The following is a 15,028-nucleotide window of genomic DNA, read 5'->3' as shown; positions in this document are numbered from 1 at the left end:
GGAGATAAGAGATGAATGGCGCCAGCCGGTTGTAGATTGGAAAGCGCATACGTAGGGATCTTATTGGGCGTGGATGAATGGCGTGCAGATATCGAAGAGAGCGGCGGTTGCTCTTCCGCGGAGTTCGCACGTCGATCGAAGCGGTTGCCACTACGATGGTTTTCCTCCCGGCAACCGTACTGTCGCTAGGTAGGTGGCGGTTGAGCGTCCGTTCGTGAGTCCTGACGCGTCGAGCCCGCGTCTCCTCGCTCACCAGGGGCGGAGCTAGCATGTATTGATTGGTGTCAAATGACACCAATGGAATTTTGTTGTTTCCCTTTGGAAATGAAGTAATACTCTTAGAAATTTGAATTGACACCGGTAATTTCTAATGAATGACACCAATGAACTTTTTTTCTGGCTTCGCCCCTGTCGCTCACTCTCGTTGCGTTCGGCGTGCCCGGAATATCCCCTATGTAGCTGGAACGAACTCGGACCGCCGAAGACTGCATTGAGCTATACCGGACGAAAATAGCTTTTAGAACGCGGGACTGAAAACATTTTTGTTGCACGGCAGCACCTCACTCCACATCGTGGCAGGCACATGCCCTAGTTCCAGTCGAGATCCACCACTTCCAGTATGACCCTCCGCCGCCTTTCTTGCTCGCCGGCGGCGCCGCCTCTGGAAGACGACAACTTGCTCGCCGAGATCCTCCTCCGCCTTCCCCCGCTGCCGTCCTCCCTTCCCCGTGCCTCCGCCGTCTCCAGGCGCTGGCGCAGCCTCGCCTCCGATCCCCGCTTCTCCCGCCGCTTCCGGGCACACCACCGCCGCAACCCGCCCCACCTCGGCTGCTTCGTCAACGATTTCCGCAACGTCCTCTTCCAGCCCGCGCTGGAGGCCCCCAATCGCATCCCGCCATGCCGCTTCGCCTTACCCATCGACCAGGATGACCACTTCAGCCTCCTCGGATGCCGCCATGGCCTCGTGCTCATCCTCCACTTATCGCGGAACCAGCTCCTGGTGTGGGAACCCGTTACCGGCGACCAGTACCGCCTGGACATTCCTCCAGGGTCCGGAGACATGTTCAGCGCGGCGGTGATTCGCGCTGCCGGAGATGGCCGCTACTTCCAGGTGGTCTTGCTAGGCACCAACGACATGCACCTGGCGTGCGCTTCCGTTTACTCATCCGAGACCGGCTCATGGGGCGATCTCACCACAACACCCCTTCCGCCCCGGGATTCAATCGACGAGGCCACCTGTGTTTATCCGGACATGCCCGCTGTGATGGTTGGGGATTCACTTTACTGGGTTGTTATTGGAAGGCCCTTTGGAATCCTTGAGTTTGATTTGGGTGTGGGGAGACCATGCATAATACCTATGCCAGAGGATATCAACGCCGAGGAAATTCACGATATGTGGCTTATAAGGGCAGAGGGTGGTGGCCTCGGTGTTTTGCTAGTGTCTGGATTCAGCCTCCAGTTATGGAAGAGACAGACGAATTGTGATGGTGTAGCTTCCTGGGTGCTGGGAAGAACTACCGCACTGGACAAGCTACTTCCCATTGATTCAGACGATGAACAGATCCCATTCATCCTTGGGTATGCTGAGGACAATAATGCGGTCTTCGTGTGGACATCGATCGGCGTCTTCATGGTTTGGCTTGAATCGTTGCGGTTCCAGAAATTTTTCGAATCTGAATACTGGTTTAGATATTATCCATTCGAAGGTGTCTACACTGCAGGTACTCCCTCTGTTCGGATTTAGTTCACTTCAATGAAAACATTATTTGTTTATTAGTCTGGTCTCCCTCGCGTTGATTAAATAGGAATGGAGGGAGTATAACGAAACCAATTTATCTGATATGGATTTATTTAAAATAAGTTCATGTCCATTTGTGGCAGAGCATTCAAGGCTAAATTTATACTAGAAAATAAGCTTAATATGAATTGTCATCATCACGTTTATTGTTATACTATGACTGTATTTTATTTTATCAAATATGGGGACCAGGCTTAAGGGTAATTTTAGATAACTTCTCTCTACATATCTGCTAATAGTCATGCATGTTCATCATTTTTATGATATAAGCGAGTACATACCTCAACTGGAAAAAGTATATACTGTTATTGGAAAGTTCTTTGTATTTGATAGTAGATATAGTTATGTTTTTTTGTTCTCATTGTTGGTCCAAAACCCCCCAATATCTATTTGACTGTTGGAATCACATTGGTTACTTGACATTTTTTTTATTCTTGTAGACAAAGGTATGGATGGCCAGCACAATGGAGCTGAACTTCTGCAAAATACATGATATAATCTGTCCACATGGATATGCTACCGAGATGTATTGATTGAGCAGGTAACTATCTGTTAGTGCTAGCAAAATAAAATGTTCCCTCTCCTTTCCTCGTGGGTATTTTTGTTTTACTTTGCTGGTTGCTACATTGCATTTTTTCTGTGGTTATGGGTCGCCGGGAGCTGCTCCGCCGATGCCACCAGCCCCTCGTGCTCCCATGATAGGAATGAAAAGTTACAAAAAAAATTATAATCTAGGATGTTCCATTGGAGTTATTTGAAACACCTCTTTTAGCCTCTTCTGAAACCAGATATAGCCAAGAACTCAAAAATACAGCAGGAGTTGATGTGTGGCGCTACAAATTAATCCTTCATGTTGTTCTCTTTTCTAAAGGTGGTTTTGTCCAATAACGCTGGGAAGCCTTTGAGATTCTGGTACAAGTTCACAGTTTGAAGCTTATATTTACTGGTTGAATGATCATACTTAAATTGTGAGATAAGGCTTTTTCTACGAATGATACAGCAAATCAGTTTGACTGGCGGCATTGGTTGCTCTGCAGGTATCAACATTTAGGTTTCGGTGTCTGATATGCAGAACTGGTTTGTCGGGTCCTTCTATTCTGCATGTTGTGCATGAGGCCTCTGAAGATGTGTTGCACAAGGGAAATGACCCTCTACACATGTGATGTGAACTCCTAGGAATTAACATGTTCTGGTCAAGTGTAATGGGATCTAATATTCTATGCTATCAAACTTCTGTATATCATCTAATTTCTGTAGGTAGTATTCAAACTGTAATGAAGAGAAAATTAACTTGCATCCGTTAATGCCATTGCAGTTTGTATCTTGTCGTTGATCATCGCTTGTATTTCGTATGTGCGTGTATTTTCTCAGCATTGTTTGCCTATTTCTCACAGAATCTCTTCCTATGCCCATGAAAAAACCTATTTGTGTATGTGCATGTTGAATTTCTATTTCAAAAAAGATACGATTGCAGCTGGGATGCTTTTGTGAGTTGAATTAATTGCACCCATTGAAAGCAATGTTACTGGCACACTTTTTCTTCTTTCTTTGGGATGTGGTGAAGGCTTTTGGTCAATTTTGTTGATATCTGAATTTGATGTCTTTTACGAGTTAACTTCTTAAAAGCTGTAACAGGCATTGTGCTACCACAGATCCCAAAAGTAAGCTCAGATCGCCAGCAAATTTGCGTGTCGGACAGATGCGCAGAGAATAGAACCTATGATTTAACCATTAGTGCTTGCAGCTGCCATTGCTACGAGACGCTTGCGATCAGCCACAGCCTGCGTACTGTTACTAGCTACTCGCGCTGAATCAGGAGATTGCCACCAGCTCCGAGCAGTACCAATTGAATCCACACAAGCCTCCATCTCCCAGCCCCAGCTACATACACTTCCATTAATCAGTTAAATATCCCCATGTCACGAATAAGTGAGGCCATCTATTATTCATCTTCTCCTTGCCACGAATAAGTGAGGCCATCTATTCTAGAGAAGCTAAACTCACAAAATATTTCAGATGTCAGAAAAATCATTAAACCCTTCACTCACCACATATCAAAGAAAAGGAGATGGTGTCCCAACTCCAAAACAGCATCGCCCACACTCTGCCAGGATTGACAAATTTGCGGTGACAAATATCACCAGAACCGGATAAAATTCGATAAACTCAGGCACACACACACACACCGAATGGGACATAAGCAGAATTTCGATATTCAAACCTCTCAATCTGATACAACTTAAAAATATCAGAAAGTGGAAAGATGAAGACACACACACACAACTGCTTGTATGGAAAGCTTAAAGCAAATGAGCCACCAGTTAAGTAGTACTACTTAATCGAAGAAAAGTCAATGTATCTTCATCGTTCTGCTGGCTAGCTGTGTTCAGAATTAGATAATAGATTGAAGCTGGCAAACTAAACGGCCAAGTCCTACAAATCCACTTCCCAGTTGACCAGTGCAAGCTATGTAGATGGTCCACATTAAGTTATCCAAGCAGAATTGAAGGACCTTTAGCGAACAAGCCCATTCCTGCATCTCAGCAACCGGAATACAGTTCTAGATACCTGTGGAGCAATGAAAGTCATTAGTCAAACAAATTTGTACTATTCATTCATGGAAATGCCACTAAAGTTACAGAATCACATTTTTTATGATCAAAGCTGGAAAATTCTACCAAGAAAAAACAACTAATAGAAACACAGAAAAACAATAGGTATTATGCAGTATAGTGACCACATTTTCAGCTTCTACTGCTAGCACAATAGTGGGTATTTTTGTCATCTGATATTAATAGAGGCTAAGAGACAACTTCCATAGAGGCAGATATTATTGATTATCATGGACAGGCTCAAGATATATCAAAAGAGACAAATCTGGTTTCTAGCTCATAGGTATATTTTTAAGAAATGTAAGAGCTTCTGGTCACTATCAGCCAAGGGACCATAAATCATCATATTAACTAATATACTTCCATAAAAAATAGAGAAGTGGCTCAGTTTTGATGCATCATTAGGAATAGATAGACAAAACATCATCTGCTGTTAATATTGCAAAAACATTCCCGGAACAGTATACAGTGATGAATATCACAGCTATCATTTGGGTACCAGAACTACTAATTTTGTTCCACGCCGTATCAGCAAAAATTATATATACCCACATTACTCAAAAGTCGCTGTGACTATTCAGATTTAGATTATCTTCAAATATTTGGCCAGAAAGATGAAATGAAGACCATTCATTAGTCTGTCCCCGGACCTTGCCACTTGCAACAGGACTCCTACAATTTAGTTGGTTCAAGCTAAAATTTTCATTTAGTTGTCTTCAACTTCCAACTTTTATGTATCTCATGTCGAGAGAAAAATGCACTAGTGCACTACACCGATAGAGAGCTCAGCAGCCTCTGACTTGAATCCTATTGTCTGATGGTAATTGTAATAATAACGTGGGTATATTGAAAACAACCTCGGTACATATTTACTTAAAAATGAGGTACCCCTTCCCTGCTAAAACACAAAAGCCACAATACAATGGGATGATGACAGCCAATAAACTGGGTACAGAAGCAGAAATTGTGACACAGATTGAACTAGATACCAGTAAAAATTACTTTTCCAGATCATAACCATTAAATTAAACTCAACTAGTACATAGTAACACAAACAGAATACTTAAGAGTAACATCTCTAGCACCAAAAGAAGTATAATTGATACGATACTAGAAATTATTGGCTCAACACAAAAGGATTTGAACAACATTCCATCAACCAAGTATCGAAAAATAACCTGATTCTTGTCATACCCGCGGTGTAAAGTGCATGCTATTACCTGCAGCATAGATACTTTCAAATGGATGATACCAATACCCCGCTCTGATTTCGGAAATTTTCTTGAACTGCAACGAGTCAAGCTGGACCGTGAAAAGGCTGACAACTGACCCCAGGAACACCACATTATTGGACTCAGAAAAACCTGTAATCATTAGGAACCGTTTCTCTCTCTTTAAGTTGAGGGGAAGTAGCTTGTCCAGCTCAATAGTTCTCCCCAACACCCATGAAGCAACACCATCAGAATCAGTATTGCTCTTCCATAACTGGGCAGTCAAGCCTGACATGAAGAGTAAGCCGAGCCCGCCGCCCGCTGCCCGCATAACCGTGATGTCCCATGGTTGGCAAAAGCCAAACCTATCCAGTGGCAGATGCATCACAGATAGGCTCTGCTTATCCAAATCAAACTCGAGAAGTACACGCGAAATTTTCCCAATAAGAATCCAGTAAAGGGAATCCCCAGCAAGCACAGCGGGCGAGCTCATAAAATGCATGGAATCGTCGGATGGAAGCAGTGCTGAGACACGATCACTCCATAAGCTGGTCTCCGAGGAGTAAATGAAGGCGGACGCTCGTGTATGGTGTTGCTGATTGTTGTCTAAGCTCGCCAATACTACCCGGAAGTGTTGGGCGTCTCGCAGCACCGCCCCGGCCGGGGTATTGTTTGTGTCAAAGTCAATCCCCGGGTGCGCGGGAAAGCTGCGCTGGTCGCCGGCGACCGGGTCCCAAACCAGGACCTGATGCAGCGTCTTCTGGAATATTAGCACGAGGCCATGGCGGCATCCGAGGAAGTAGAAGCGGGCGTCCGGCAGCGCGCATGGAGGAGCGGCCAGGCGGGATGCAGTTGGGGGGCTCCATGGTGGATTGGAAGGCGATGTAGTCGGTACCTTGGCGGAAGATGCCTAGGAGGGGAGGAGCGTTGCGGCGGTGGTGGCGGCGGAAGCGGCGGGAGAAGCCGGCGTCGGAGGCGATGCTGCGCCAGCGCCTGCAGACCAGAGAGGCGAGGGGGAGGGAGGAAGGCTGTGGGGGGAGGCGGAGGAGGATCTCGGAGAGCAGGTCGTCGCATTCCAGCGGCGGCGCCGCCGCCGGCGAGGTGTAGCAGGGGGACTGGATGCTCATCTCGCTCTCCTCGCTGCTCGTACGGGGATGGATTTTTTTTTTTTTTTTGAGAAGCGAAGTTGCAGGCATACCTGGCCAACGGGCCGGCCCGGCACGGCACAGGCCCGTCCCAGTGCGTCACGTGCCTGGCCCGGCCCGGCACGCCATGGCCCGTCCAGTCGCGGGCCGTGCCGGGCCGGCACGGGGGCCTGGCCTCGAGGCCCGGGCACGGCCCCAGGCTTTGCCGGGCCGGCACGCGGCCCGTTTGGCACGCTTGGCCCACGTGCTTTTTTATTTTCTGGTGGTTGTTTTCCTAGGCCCATCCAGCAATACCCCATAAAACAAGCTGAAATCCTACTACAACAACAATGATTGGTTGGTGGGGTGGTTGAGAAGGCTGCGCTGGAGGTTGAGGTCTCAGGTTCGAACCCCCTCTGACTCGGTTTTTGAGTAATATAACATACTTGCTCTGTACTATTCACGTGCCCTCGCGGGCCTCCGCTAAACGGGCCGTGCCGGGCTGGCACGCGGGCCTTAGCCTGCGGCCCAGGCACGGCACCTGAATTTCACGGGCCGGCACAGGCACGGCACGTCACGGGCCGGGCTGGGCCCGTCGCGTGCTTTTTTCACGTGCTGCGGGCCGGCACGCTAAAGCCCGGCCCGTTGGCCAGGTACTTGCAGGTGGCCAAAAGGAGAAAATATCACGCTGCCATTGAGTAGCCCATGGTCCAGAAGCATTGAAGCCCACCAGGCAAAGCCCGCAACAACTGGCAGCTCTCGATGTAAAGCTAGGCCCGTTCTAGAGAAGATCTGCTTGAACGAAGCAAGTTTGCAAGGATAAAAAGGAAGCCTAAACGGATGGAACAAGAAACGATGTGCCATATTTATTTATATATTTTTTACATAAACACAAACAAATACAAAAACCTAAAAAATAAGAATGGAAGTAGATATTGTCGGAAACAGATACATACGTAATACGGTTCGAGCGAGAGGCGATGTGGATGTTCGCCAGAACCAGGAGAACCCTTGAATCATACGAAAATACCTCAAGCATTCAAGTGAACAAACTTGCTCCCTAGTTCTATGGCGGTGCTCAATTTAATAGGGAATATGTGAAAGGTCGAACCATAAAAGCATGCTCGAGTAATGAAGGGATTACACGTTCGCCAGTTTTGAGATGAGACGCTTTAGAAGTCCGTCCTCACAAGTTCACGTAATGGCCTTCATTCCTTGTTTTTGGCAAAAAAAAATCCGTTTCCGTTTTGCATGATTCCATTTTCGTTTCCATATTTTCATTTCCATTTTTCTGTGAAAAAAACCGGAAACTGTCTGCCCCATTTCATCACTGCTAGTTTAGTTTGAATGATACTCGCTAAAGCAGCCCGAATTTCAAGATTTTTTTTTTTGCAAAATGCTCCATCCGATAATTTTTTAGGATCGGAGGGAGTAGCAAACATCATTTGCAACTGAAAACCTTCGCTTTTAACCCAACATCATTTGGAACGTTTAACAATGATTGTTTTTTATTCAGACTTATGGACGGTCGTTTATTGCAATACATCCAGTATTACACTCCTTCTGCATTAAATATTCCTTAGCCAGCAGATAAAATTCAACACACACAATATAGGATGAGGGCAGAAATTCTACGTCTCAATCTCCCAACATTATACAACATAGAAGAACATAATCAAATGAAAACAGTAGAGAAGATGAACACACACAAAAGTATAAGCAAAGATCATTAGGCAGCCAAGCTTGCATCAACGTGCTTGCTTGGAAAGCACATAGCAAATAAACCACAAGGGAACTAGGTAAGTGCTACTTAATGGAAGCAAGTCAATGTATCTTCATTATCCCAGTTGACTAGTGCACGCTATGTAGATGGTCAAACCATGTGAAGTTACCAAATGGAAGAACCATCAGCAAACAAGTCCATTCCTGCATTTCAGCAACAAAAACCCAACTTCAGATACTTGTGGAGGAATCACTGTCATTAGTCAAACAAGTTTGTACTATTCACTGATGGAAAGCCATTGAAGTTTTTTTTTTTGAACATAAAAGCCATTGAAGTTATACATTCTCATAATTTGTGCATGATTCAACCAGTAAACATTGACTTCACAGTTTAGCAAAATGTACCAAAAACTTAGTTGGATCATCTCAACATCTGTGGGGGGGAAAACAGCAATTAAAACAGAGAACAGCAATAGGTCATTTATAGTGTAGTTGCACACCTTCAACTTCTACTGTTAGCATATCTCGAGTATTTTATCTACATCTGGTCTAAGTAGAGGCAAGAGACTGGTTTGAATACCTACTTAGAGGTAAATGCTGAATCTTCTAGCATATCAAATCACTAAAAATGTCCTTTGTTATTCTGGGCCTATGAGGGGCTCATGGAGTAGAAAGAAGAAAATCCTGGTTTGTAACTCACGGTGATATTTTTTTAGAAATGTACAATCTAGCTGGTCACTAACAAATTGAATTTAATCAAATTCATGACATAGAAGCCTCGAGCAAGGGTTCATATATCATCTTGTAAATTAACACTTCCTTCAGTCCAAAATATGCCATATTGTTTACACAACATGGCATTAAAAGCAACAGTTTGACCACTACCTTCTAATGCTAGTACTTCAACAAGATAAAATTTCTAATTTGTGATGAATGCATTTTTGCGATGAATTTAATCTTCTCACTTTGATAATATTTTCAGTATAAAGTAGTAATCATCTTATGTTGGCCAAAATGAACAATTAGATCAGATGAACTATACTACTAGTGGGCAGTGGCTACTGGTCAAGTACAAATCCAAGATAGACTGGCAACGAGCCAACAAGGGATATGCTGAGAAATGTAAAAAGCAGACCATCTAGCTCTAGAAAAATCGTCCATAAATTATAATAACTGCAAGCAAAATGATATGTTCTTTGAGAATTGCGAAAATCATTAGCTCACTAGGTACCATAACAATAAATATGAGCAGCAATGTGGAATTGCATAGCTATAAGCACATATAAATTAAGGATGCTTGGAACCTGCTCATGTGTTGTAATTATCAACTATTTATGTGGAAGCAAATAACACTAGGACTTGAAATATCCATAGCCACAAAAATATCAATCAAAGGCACTATTCGAAACCGGTAAAAGCTAAACAAGGAAATATCCATGAGGCAGAGAAAAAGGCAAGTATTGATCATGCTACTACTTAACCCAGCATTCTCATTTATGAGTAGGCACAAACATATGCACAAGAAGGAAACATGGGAGGGTCCTAAATCATAGGTTATGCACAAGAAGGAAACATGGGAGGGTCTTAAATCATAGGTTCGCAGGAGATAGAGTGAGAAGAGTCTGCGCTAACAAAAGGAACTGGGGAAGTAATAAGGAAGGCAGAAACTGGATGCATCTAGTAGAGAGGGTTAAGGAAGTCAGTAAATAAGAGAAGGTATGTAAGTGAAAGCACTAAGAAGCGCATGGTGAGCTGATGAGGCCCGTTCAGGAAGCAGGATCTGGAAAAAGATCCGGGAGGCACCATGCCATGAAAGCATGACGAGAGGTGGCCAGGTGCGCAACATTGAAGCAAACCAGTACTCTCTTGCGATTTGATGCACTACTTAACAAATGGTAGTAAAAAGAAAAAAAAGGAATATTTTTTAAGAACAGTTCAGATACCTCAGCATACATGTAGAACATAAGCTTACCTGCTGAGCCAATATCCAACAGGACAATCGTCTTATGTAGTGTGCTAAATTTGAGCTTCATCATGTCCATCACCTATGCGTGTCTCTGTAAGAATAAGAAGTTAATGAACTAGTGATATTTTCCAACAGGAAGCCAAATAAATACTAAGAGGCAAGAGAGATATGTTTAGAAAAACTCACAGCCATGGTTTTTAAGGCGGTAAGGCATCCTAAATCGCTAGGGGGAGAGGGAGGTTACCCGGGAAAGTGGATCTGCAACCACTCATCGACAAGATCGCTAGGAAACTTCCGGGATGGTTCGGCAAAAACCTCGCACGCCCCGGAAGGATCACGTTGGCAAAGTCTGTTCTCATGGCCACGGCAACATACCACGCCACGGTCATTCCTCTCTCAAAATGGGCCCGTGACTTGCCCGTAATTTCATCTGGGCGGGTGATGACGCCGAACACGCCTCCGGCGGGCACGCTCTGGTGAATTGGAAGACGGTCTGCAGACCTAAGGACTTGGGAGGTCTGGGCATGACGGATCTCGAACGTTCGGGCCGCGCCCTGCGCCTTAGATGGCCCTGGCTTCAGTGGACCGACCCACAACGCACTTGGGCGGGGTCTAAACTCCCTTGCGATGAAGCTGACATGGATCTCTTTAGGGCCGCCACGCAAATTACTATTGGGAATGGCGAATCCACCAAGTTCTGGTCTGACCCTTGGACGGAGAGGGGGCCGATCCGGCTTTGGGCACCCGAGCTTTATAAGGTGGCCTCAAGAAAAGGCAGAACGGTGGCCAAGGAGATGCACAACAACAACTGGATTCGCTCCATCGCTAGTTTGTCTACGCCGGTACAGCTGGATCAATACCTGCAGGTTTGGGAGGTCATTGCGGGGACGCAACTCACCCCGACGATCGCGGATACCATTTCTTGGAAGATCAACACTCAAGGTGTCTACTCCACCAGCTCCGCATATCACATTCAGTTCTCGGGTTGCTACCCCAAGTTCGATGCCAAGAAGATTTGGTCAGCGCACGCGGAGCCCAAATGCAAGCTTTTCGCTTGGCTCGCCCTGCATCGGAAACTCCTCACTGCGGACATGCTTGCCATTCGAGGATGGCCTCATGATCCGGCATGCCCCCTCTGTTTGTCGGCTCCGGAAACCGCTGATCACCTCTGCAAGGACTGCCCCTTCACCTCGGCCATCTGGACTCGCATTCAGCAGGATTACTCGGATGACACCGTCACGCATGGACAAACTTTCGGTTCCACCTCCGATTGGTGGGACGAGATCATTGCTGGGAAGTCCATGGACTACAAACGCCGGCTTAGCGGACGTCTCCTATATGTCCTTTGGAATGCCTGGAAGGAAAGAAACAGACGCATTTTCACGGGTCGGCGCCTCACCTTTCTTGAGGTGGCTTCACTCGCAAGGGACGACATCGCGCAAAGAGATCTTGCCTTTGCCGCCTTCAGGCAGAATATCCCAGCCGAGCCGGATTAGGGCTTTTTCGCCTTTTTGGGTGGTTTCTCGCATGTTTACACCTAGACACAAACATGCATATCCTTTGTACAGTTGTATAGTTTTCCCTCCTGCTTAATGAAAAGGCAGTGCTCCTGCCGGTTGCTCCAAAAAAAAAAATCGCTAGGGGGGGGGGGGGGGGGGGTGCTCTACTGCCTAAGCACCTAAAGCGGACCTAAGGCAGGCAAAAACCTGAGGCACTGGGGGCGCTCTATCGCCTACGCGTCATAAGGAGAACGCCATAAAAAGATGCTCACAGCTGTAATTTAAGTAAAACAACTTCGTTTTGATACAACTTTAGGGTTATATAAAGAAAAGCACACCTAGTATCAAACTGATACAATATTCCCAAAACAGTATTTATTGGTTAATATCGTAAACCTGAAGAGCATGCACAGTTACGCTATAATCTGCTCAGAAGAGACAAGTTATCAAGAATAATTAATTAAGCTCGTCAATGCCATATTAGAAAAAATATAGTCCGTATAGTAAATCCTAGCAACAAAAGAGAACATGCCTACATATGCATTTCCGAATCATTGCCTATTTTGGTTTAATTACCTTTATATAAATTTGGCCTCAAAGATGAGATAAACGCCATTTATTAGTTTTTCGCTGTACAAAGGGACTCGCCCCTTGCAGCAGGACTCTCTTACAAGCAGTGGCGGACCTATGTTGGGGCAAAACTGGGCCATGACCCGCCCAGCCCAGAGATATTTAATACCAATAAAATTCAGCCCAAAAACATCACAATTTAGTCTGATTCAGTGTATTGGCCCGCCCATGATTTTTGGGCTAGATCCGCCGCTGCTTACAATTGATAAAATGAACAATTGTTTTTATATGCCCAACCAGATCAACATTATGGATACTGTTAGCAAGGTCAGCGAAGATAACAATATTGAATGAAATAAGCATAAATAACTTTAAGCTTCCAAATGTACCTATGGAGATACCTATTTGACATTTCAATTTGACTCAAGCTCACTTTCTATGTTTTTTTATGGGTCAGTTTTTTCATGTAGCTGTTTTCAACTTGAGAAAGCTCTGCTCTACAGCTATACAACTATGCACTAAACACTGCCATTATACAATTCTAGCATAGCAATACGCAGGTAAGAGCGGAAATTAATTCAATTATTACTGAAGAATTTGCCAACATTGGTGATACATAAAGTTTGCTAGCTGTTACTTGAACCGCATAGTTCAATGATAATACCAAATAGTATAAATGGTATACACAAATTCGTTGCATTTCTTTTTGACAAAACTACAATGATGACATCACATTGCAATGACTCAAAGGACTGATGACATAACACGCATAAAGAACACTAGCTACCAGAAACATATGCAAATCCAAATCAGAAACATCACATAAAACGCCACCACATAATCAACGGAAAAAGGTCACTATAGAATAATATTGCTATACACTGAAGAAGCCATGAATAAATAATTGGTGACACTTCTTGAAATTGTTAGGTTAACAGAAAATAATGTGAAGCATCAAGCAATCATCAAAAAATAAACTTGTTTTCTTATACCTGCATTGTAACTGTGTAATGGCATGCTTTTACCCGCAGTATACACACTTTCAAATGGATGTCGGCTAGACAAGACTTCTGCTTGGGGAAGTTTCTTGAACTGCAATGACTCGAGCTGGACCATGAATAGACCAGCACGTGTCGAGAGTAACACCACATTACTGTACTCAGCAAACCCTAGCATTCCCAGGGAATCTCTCTCCACCCTTGATTTCAGAGAAAACAGCTTGTCCAGTTCAATAGTTCTTCCCAGCACCCATGAAAGAAGAGCATTACAATCTTTATTCAGCTTCCATAATTGGGCGGTGCAGTCTGACTTTGATACAAAGAGGAAACCTAGCCCACCACCCTCTGCCCGCATAGCCGTTAGTTCATCGCCCTCTTCAATCATCCCAGCTGGCACTGGTATCACAGCAAGGGTCTGCCTCTCCAAATCAAACTCGAGAATTCCAGCATAGTCCCCAACAAGAGTCCAGTAAAGGGAATCCCCAACAAGCACAGCAGGCGCGCAAGCCACAACAAGTGCTGACAAAATGGACATATAAGCCATGGTAAGCGATGTGTTCTGACTGAAGGGTGAAACCGGCGTCGAGATGAGATTACCCCATACGCCGGTCTCTGACGAGTAAACGCAGGCGAGCACTCGTCGAGGTAGCTCGTCTTCGTCGCCTGCCACTACCAAGACCACCTGAAAGTGGCGGGCGTCTCCGGTGGCACGAAGCACCGCGCCGTTGATCACGGTGTCCCTGGCGTCGAACGGCGCGGGAATGTCGATGCGGCGGTGGTCGCGGGTGACGGGGTCCCATACCCGGACCTGATTCTGGCTCCGGTACAACATTAGTACGAGGCCGTGCCGGCATCCCAGGGTGATGACTACGTCGCTGTCGTCGCGCTGCAAGGAGAAACGGCCCGGCGGGACGCGGTTGGGGGCGTCCAGGGCTGGGTGGAAGGTGAGGCCGGAGTAGGTGTCGAAGAAGCCGAGCAGGGGAGGGTTTCGGCGGTGGTGGAGGCGGAATCGGCGGGAGAAGCGGGGGTCGGAGACGAGGCTGAGCCAGCGCTTGCAGACAGCGGAGGCTCGGGGAAGGGAGGAGGGCTGTGGCGGGAGGCGGAGGAGGATCTCGGTGAGCAAGTCTTCGTCCTCCAGCGGGGCCGCCGCCGGCGAGCCGGGGCGGCAGCAGGGGCTGGCCGTCATCTCCGGCCGGGTCGCTCGTTCGGGGAACTGTGGCGAAGTGATGGGGAATTGACTCGCTGCCACCCAGCGTCGAAGACACTGGGGGATTTCAGTTTTTTTTTTCTTTTCCTTTAGAGCCCACGACTTTTTTATCACGAGGTACAACTCTCACCTACATCTGGGCATGGGCAGCCCGGCCCGGACGGCCCGGCCCGATCCGGCCAAAAAATCCCGAGCCGGGCTTGCATGTCGGGCTGGATTCGGGCCTAATTTCTGAGCCCGAACGTCGGGCCGGGTTCGGGCTTGTAGAAAACGTGGTTTACGCCTAGTTCGGGCCGGGCTTGTCGGGCCGGTTGTTCCTGT

The 15,028-nt window shown here is 46.1% G+C and overlaps 3 protein-coding genes across 3 annotated transcripts; 1 reads left to right on the top strand and 2 right to left on the bottom strand.

The window, feature by feature from the left end:
* Nucleotides 1–540: 540 nt before the first annotated feature.
* LOC127308738 (uncharacterized) lies at nucleotides 541–3,102 on the top strand. The gene is made up of 3 exons (XM_051339641.2): nucleotides 541–1,721; nucleotides 2,239–2,339; nucleotides 2,836–3,102. Exons 1-2 carry the CDS (start codon nucleotides 620–622, stop codon nucleotides 2,289–2,291), a joined length of 1,155 nt encoding a protein of 384 aa, XP_051195601.2. The 5' UTR covers nucleotides 541–619; the 3' UTR covers nucleotides 2,292–2,339; nucleotides 2,836–3,102.
* Nucleotides 3,103–4,131: 1,029 nt separating this feature from the next.
* On the bottom strand, nucleotides 4,132–6,748 carry LOC127308740 (uncharacterized). The gene is made up of 3 exons (XM_051339643.2): nucleotides 6,623–6,748; nucleotides 5,631–6,531; nucleotides 4,132–4,366 (listed from the first exon to the last, which is right to left on the bottom strand). Exons 1-3 carry the CDS (start codon nucleotides 6,746–6,748, stop codon nucleotides 4,359–4,361), a joined length of 1,035 nt encoding a protein of 344 aa, XP_051195603.2. The 3' UTR covers nucleotides 4,132–4,358.
* Nucleotides 6,749–8,357: 1,609 nt separating this feature from the next.
* On the bottom strand, nucleotides 8,358–14,764 carry LOC127308744 (F-box protein At5g03970). Its single transcript, XM_051339647.1, has 3 exons — nucleotides 13,495–14,764; nucleotides 10,440–10,524; nucleotides 8,358–8,671 (listed from the first exon to the last, which is right to left on the bottom strand). The coding sequence occupies exons 1-2, from the start codon at nucleotides 14,684–14,686 to the stop codon at nucleotides 10,484–10,486; spliced, it is 1,233 nt and encodes a 410-aa protein (XP_051195607.1). The 5' UTR covers nucleotides 14,687–14,764; the 3' UTR covers nucleotides 8,358–8,671; nucleotides 10,440–10,483.
* Nucleotides 14,765–15,028: the final 264 nt, after the last annotated feature.

This window comes from Lolium perenne, chromosome 6 (assembly GCF_019359855.2).
Source record: "Lolium perenne isolate Kyuss_39 chromosome 6, Kyuss_2.0, whole genome shotgun sequence".
Taxonomy (NCBI): Eukaryota; Viridiplantae; Streptophyta; class Magnoliopsida; order Poales; family Poaceae; genus Lolium; species Lolium perenne.
This window is presented reverse-complemented; position numbering and strand designations above follow the sequence as displayed.

Coding starts and splice junctions, on each gene's coding strand:
- LOC127308740 (XM_051339643.2), bottom strand. CDS start 6,748: ATGAGCATCCAGTCCCCCTGCTACACCTCGCCGGCGGCGGCGCCGCCG. Junction 6,532..6,622: donor CCCTCCCCCTCGCCTCTCTG/GTCTGCAGGCGC, acceptor CTCCCCTCCTAG/GCATCTTCCGCCAAGGTACC.
- LOC127308738 (XM_051339641.2), top strand. CDS start 620: ATGACCCTCCGCCGCCTTTCTTGCTCGCCGGCGGCGCCGCCTCTGGAA. Junction 1,722..2,238: donor CGAAGGTGTCTACACTGCAG/GTACTCCCTCTG, acceptor TTATTCTTGTAG/ACAAAGGTATGGATGGCCAG.
- LOC127308744 (XM_051339647.1), bottom strand. CDS start 14,686: ATGACGGCCAGCCCCTGCTGCCGCCCCGGCTCGCCGGCGGCGGCCCCG. Junction 10,525..13,494: donor ATTACACAGTTACAATGCAG/GTATAAGAAAAC, acceptor TTATTCTTACAG/AGACACGCATAGGTGATGGA.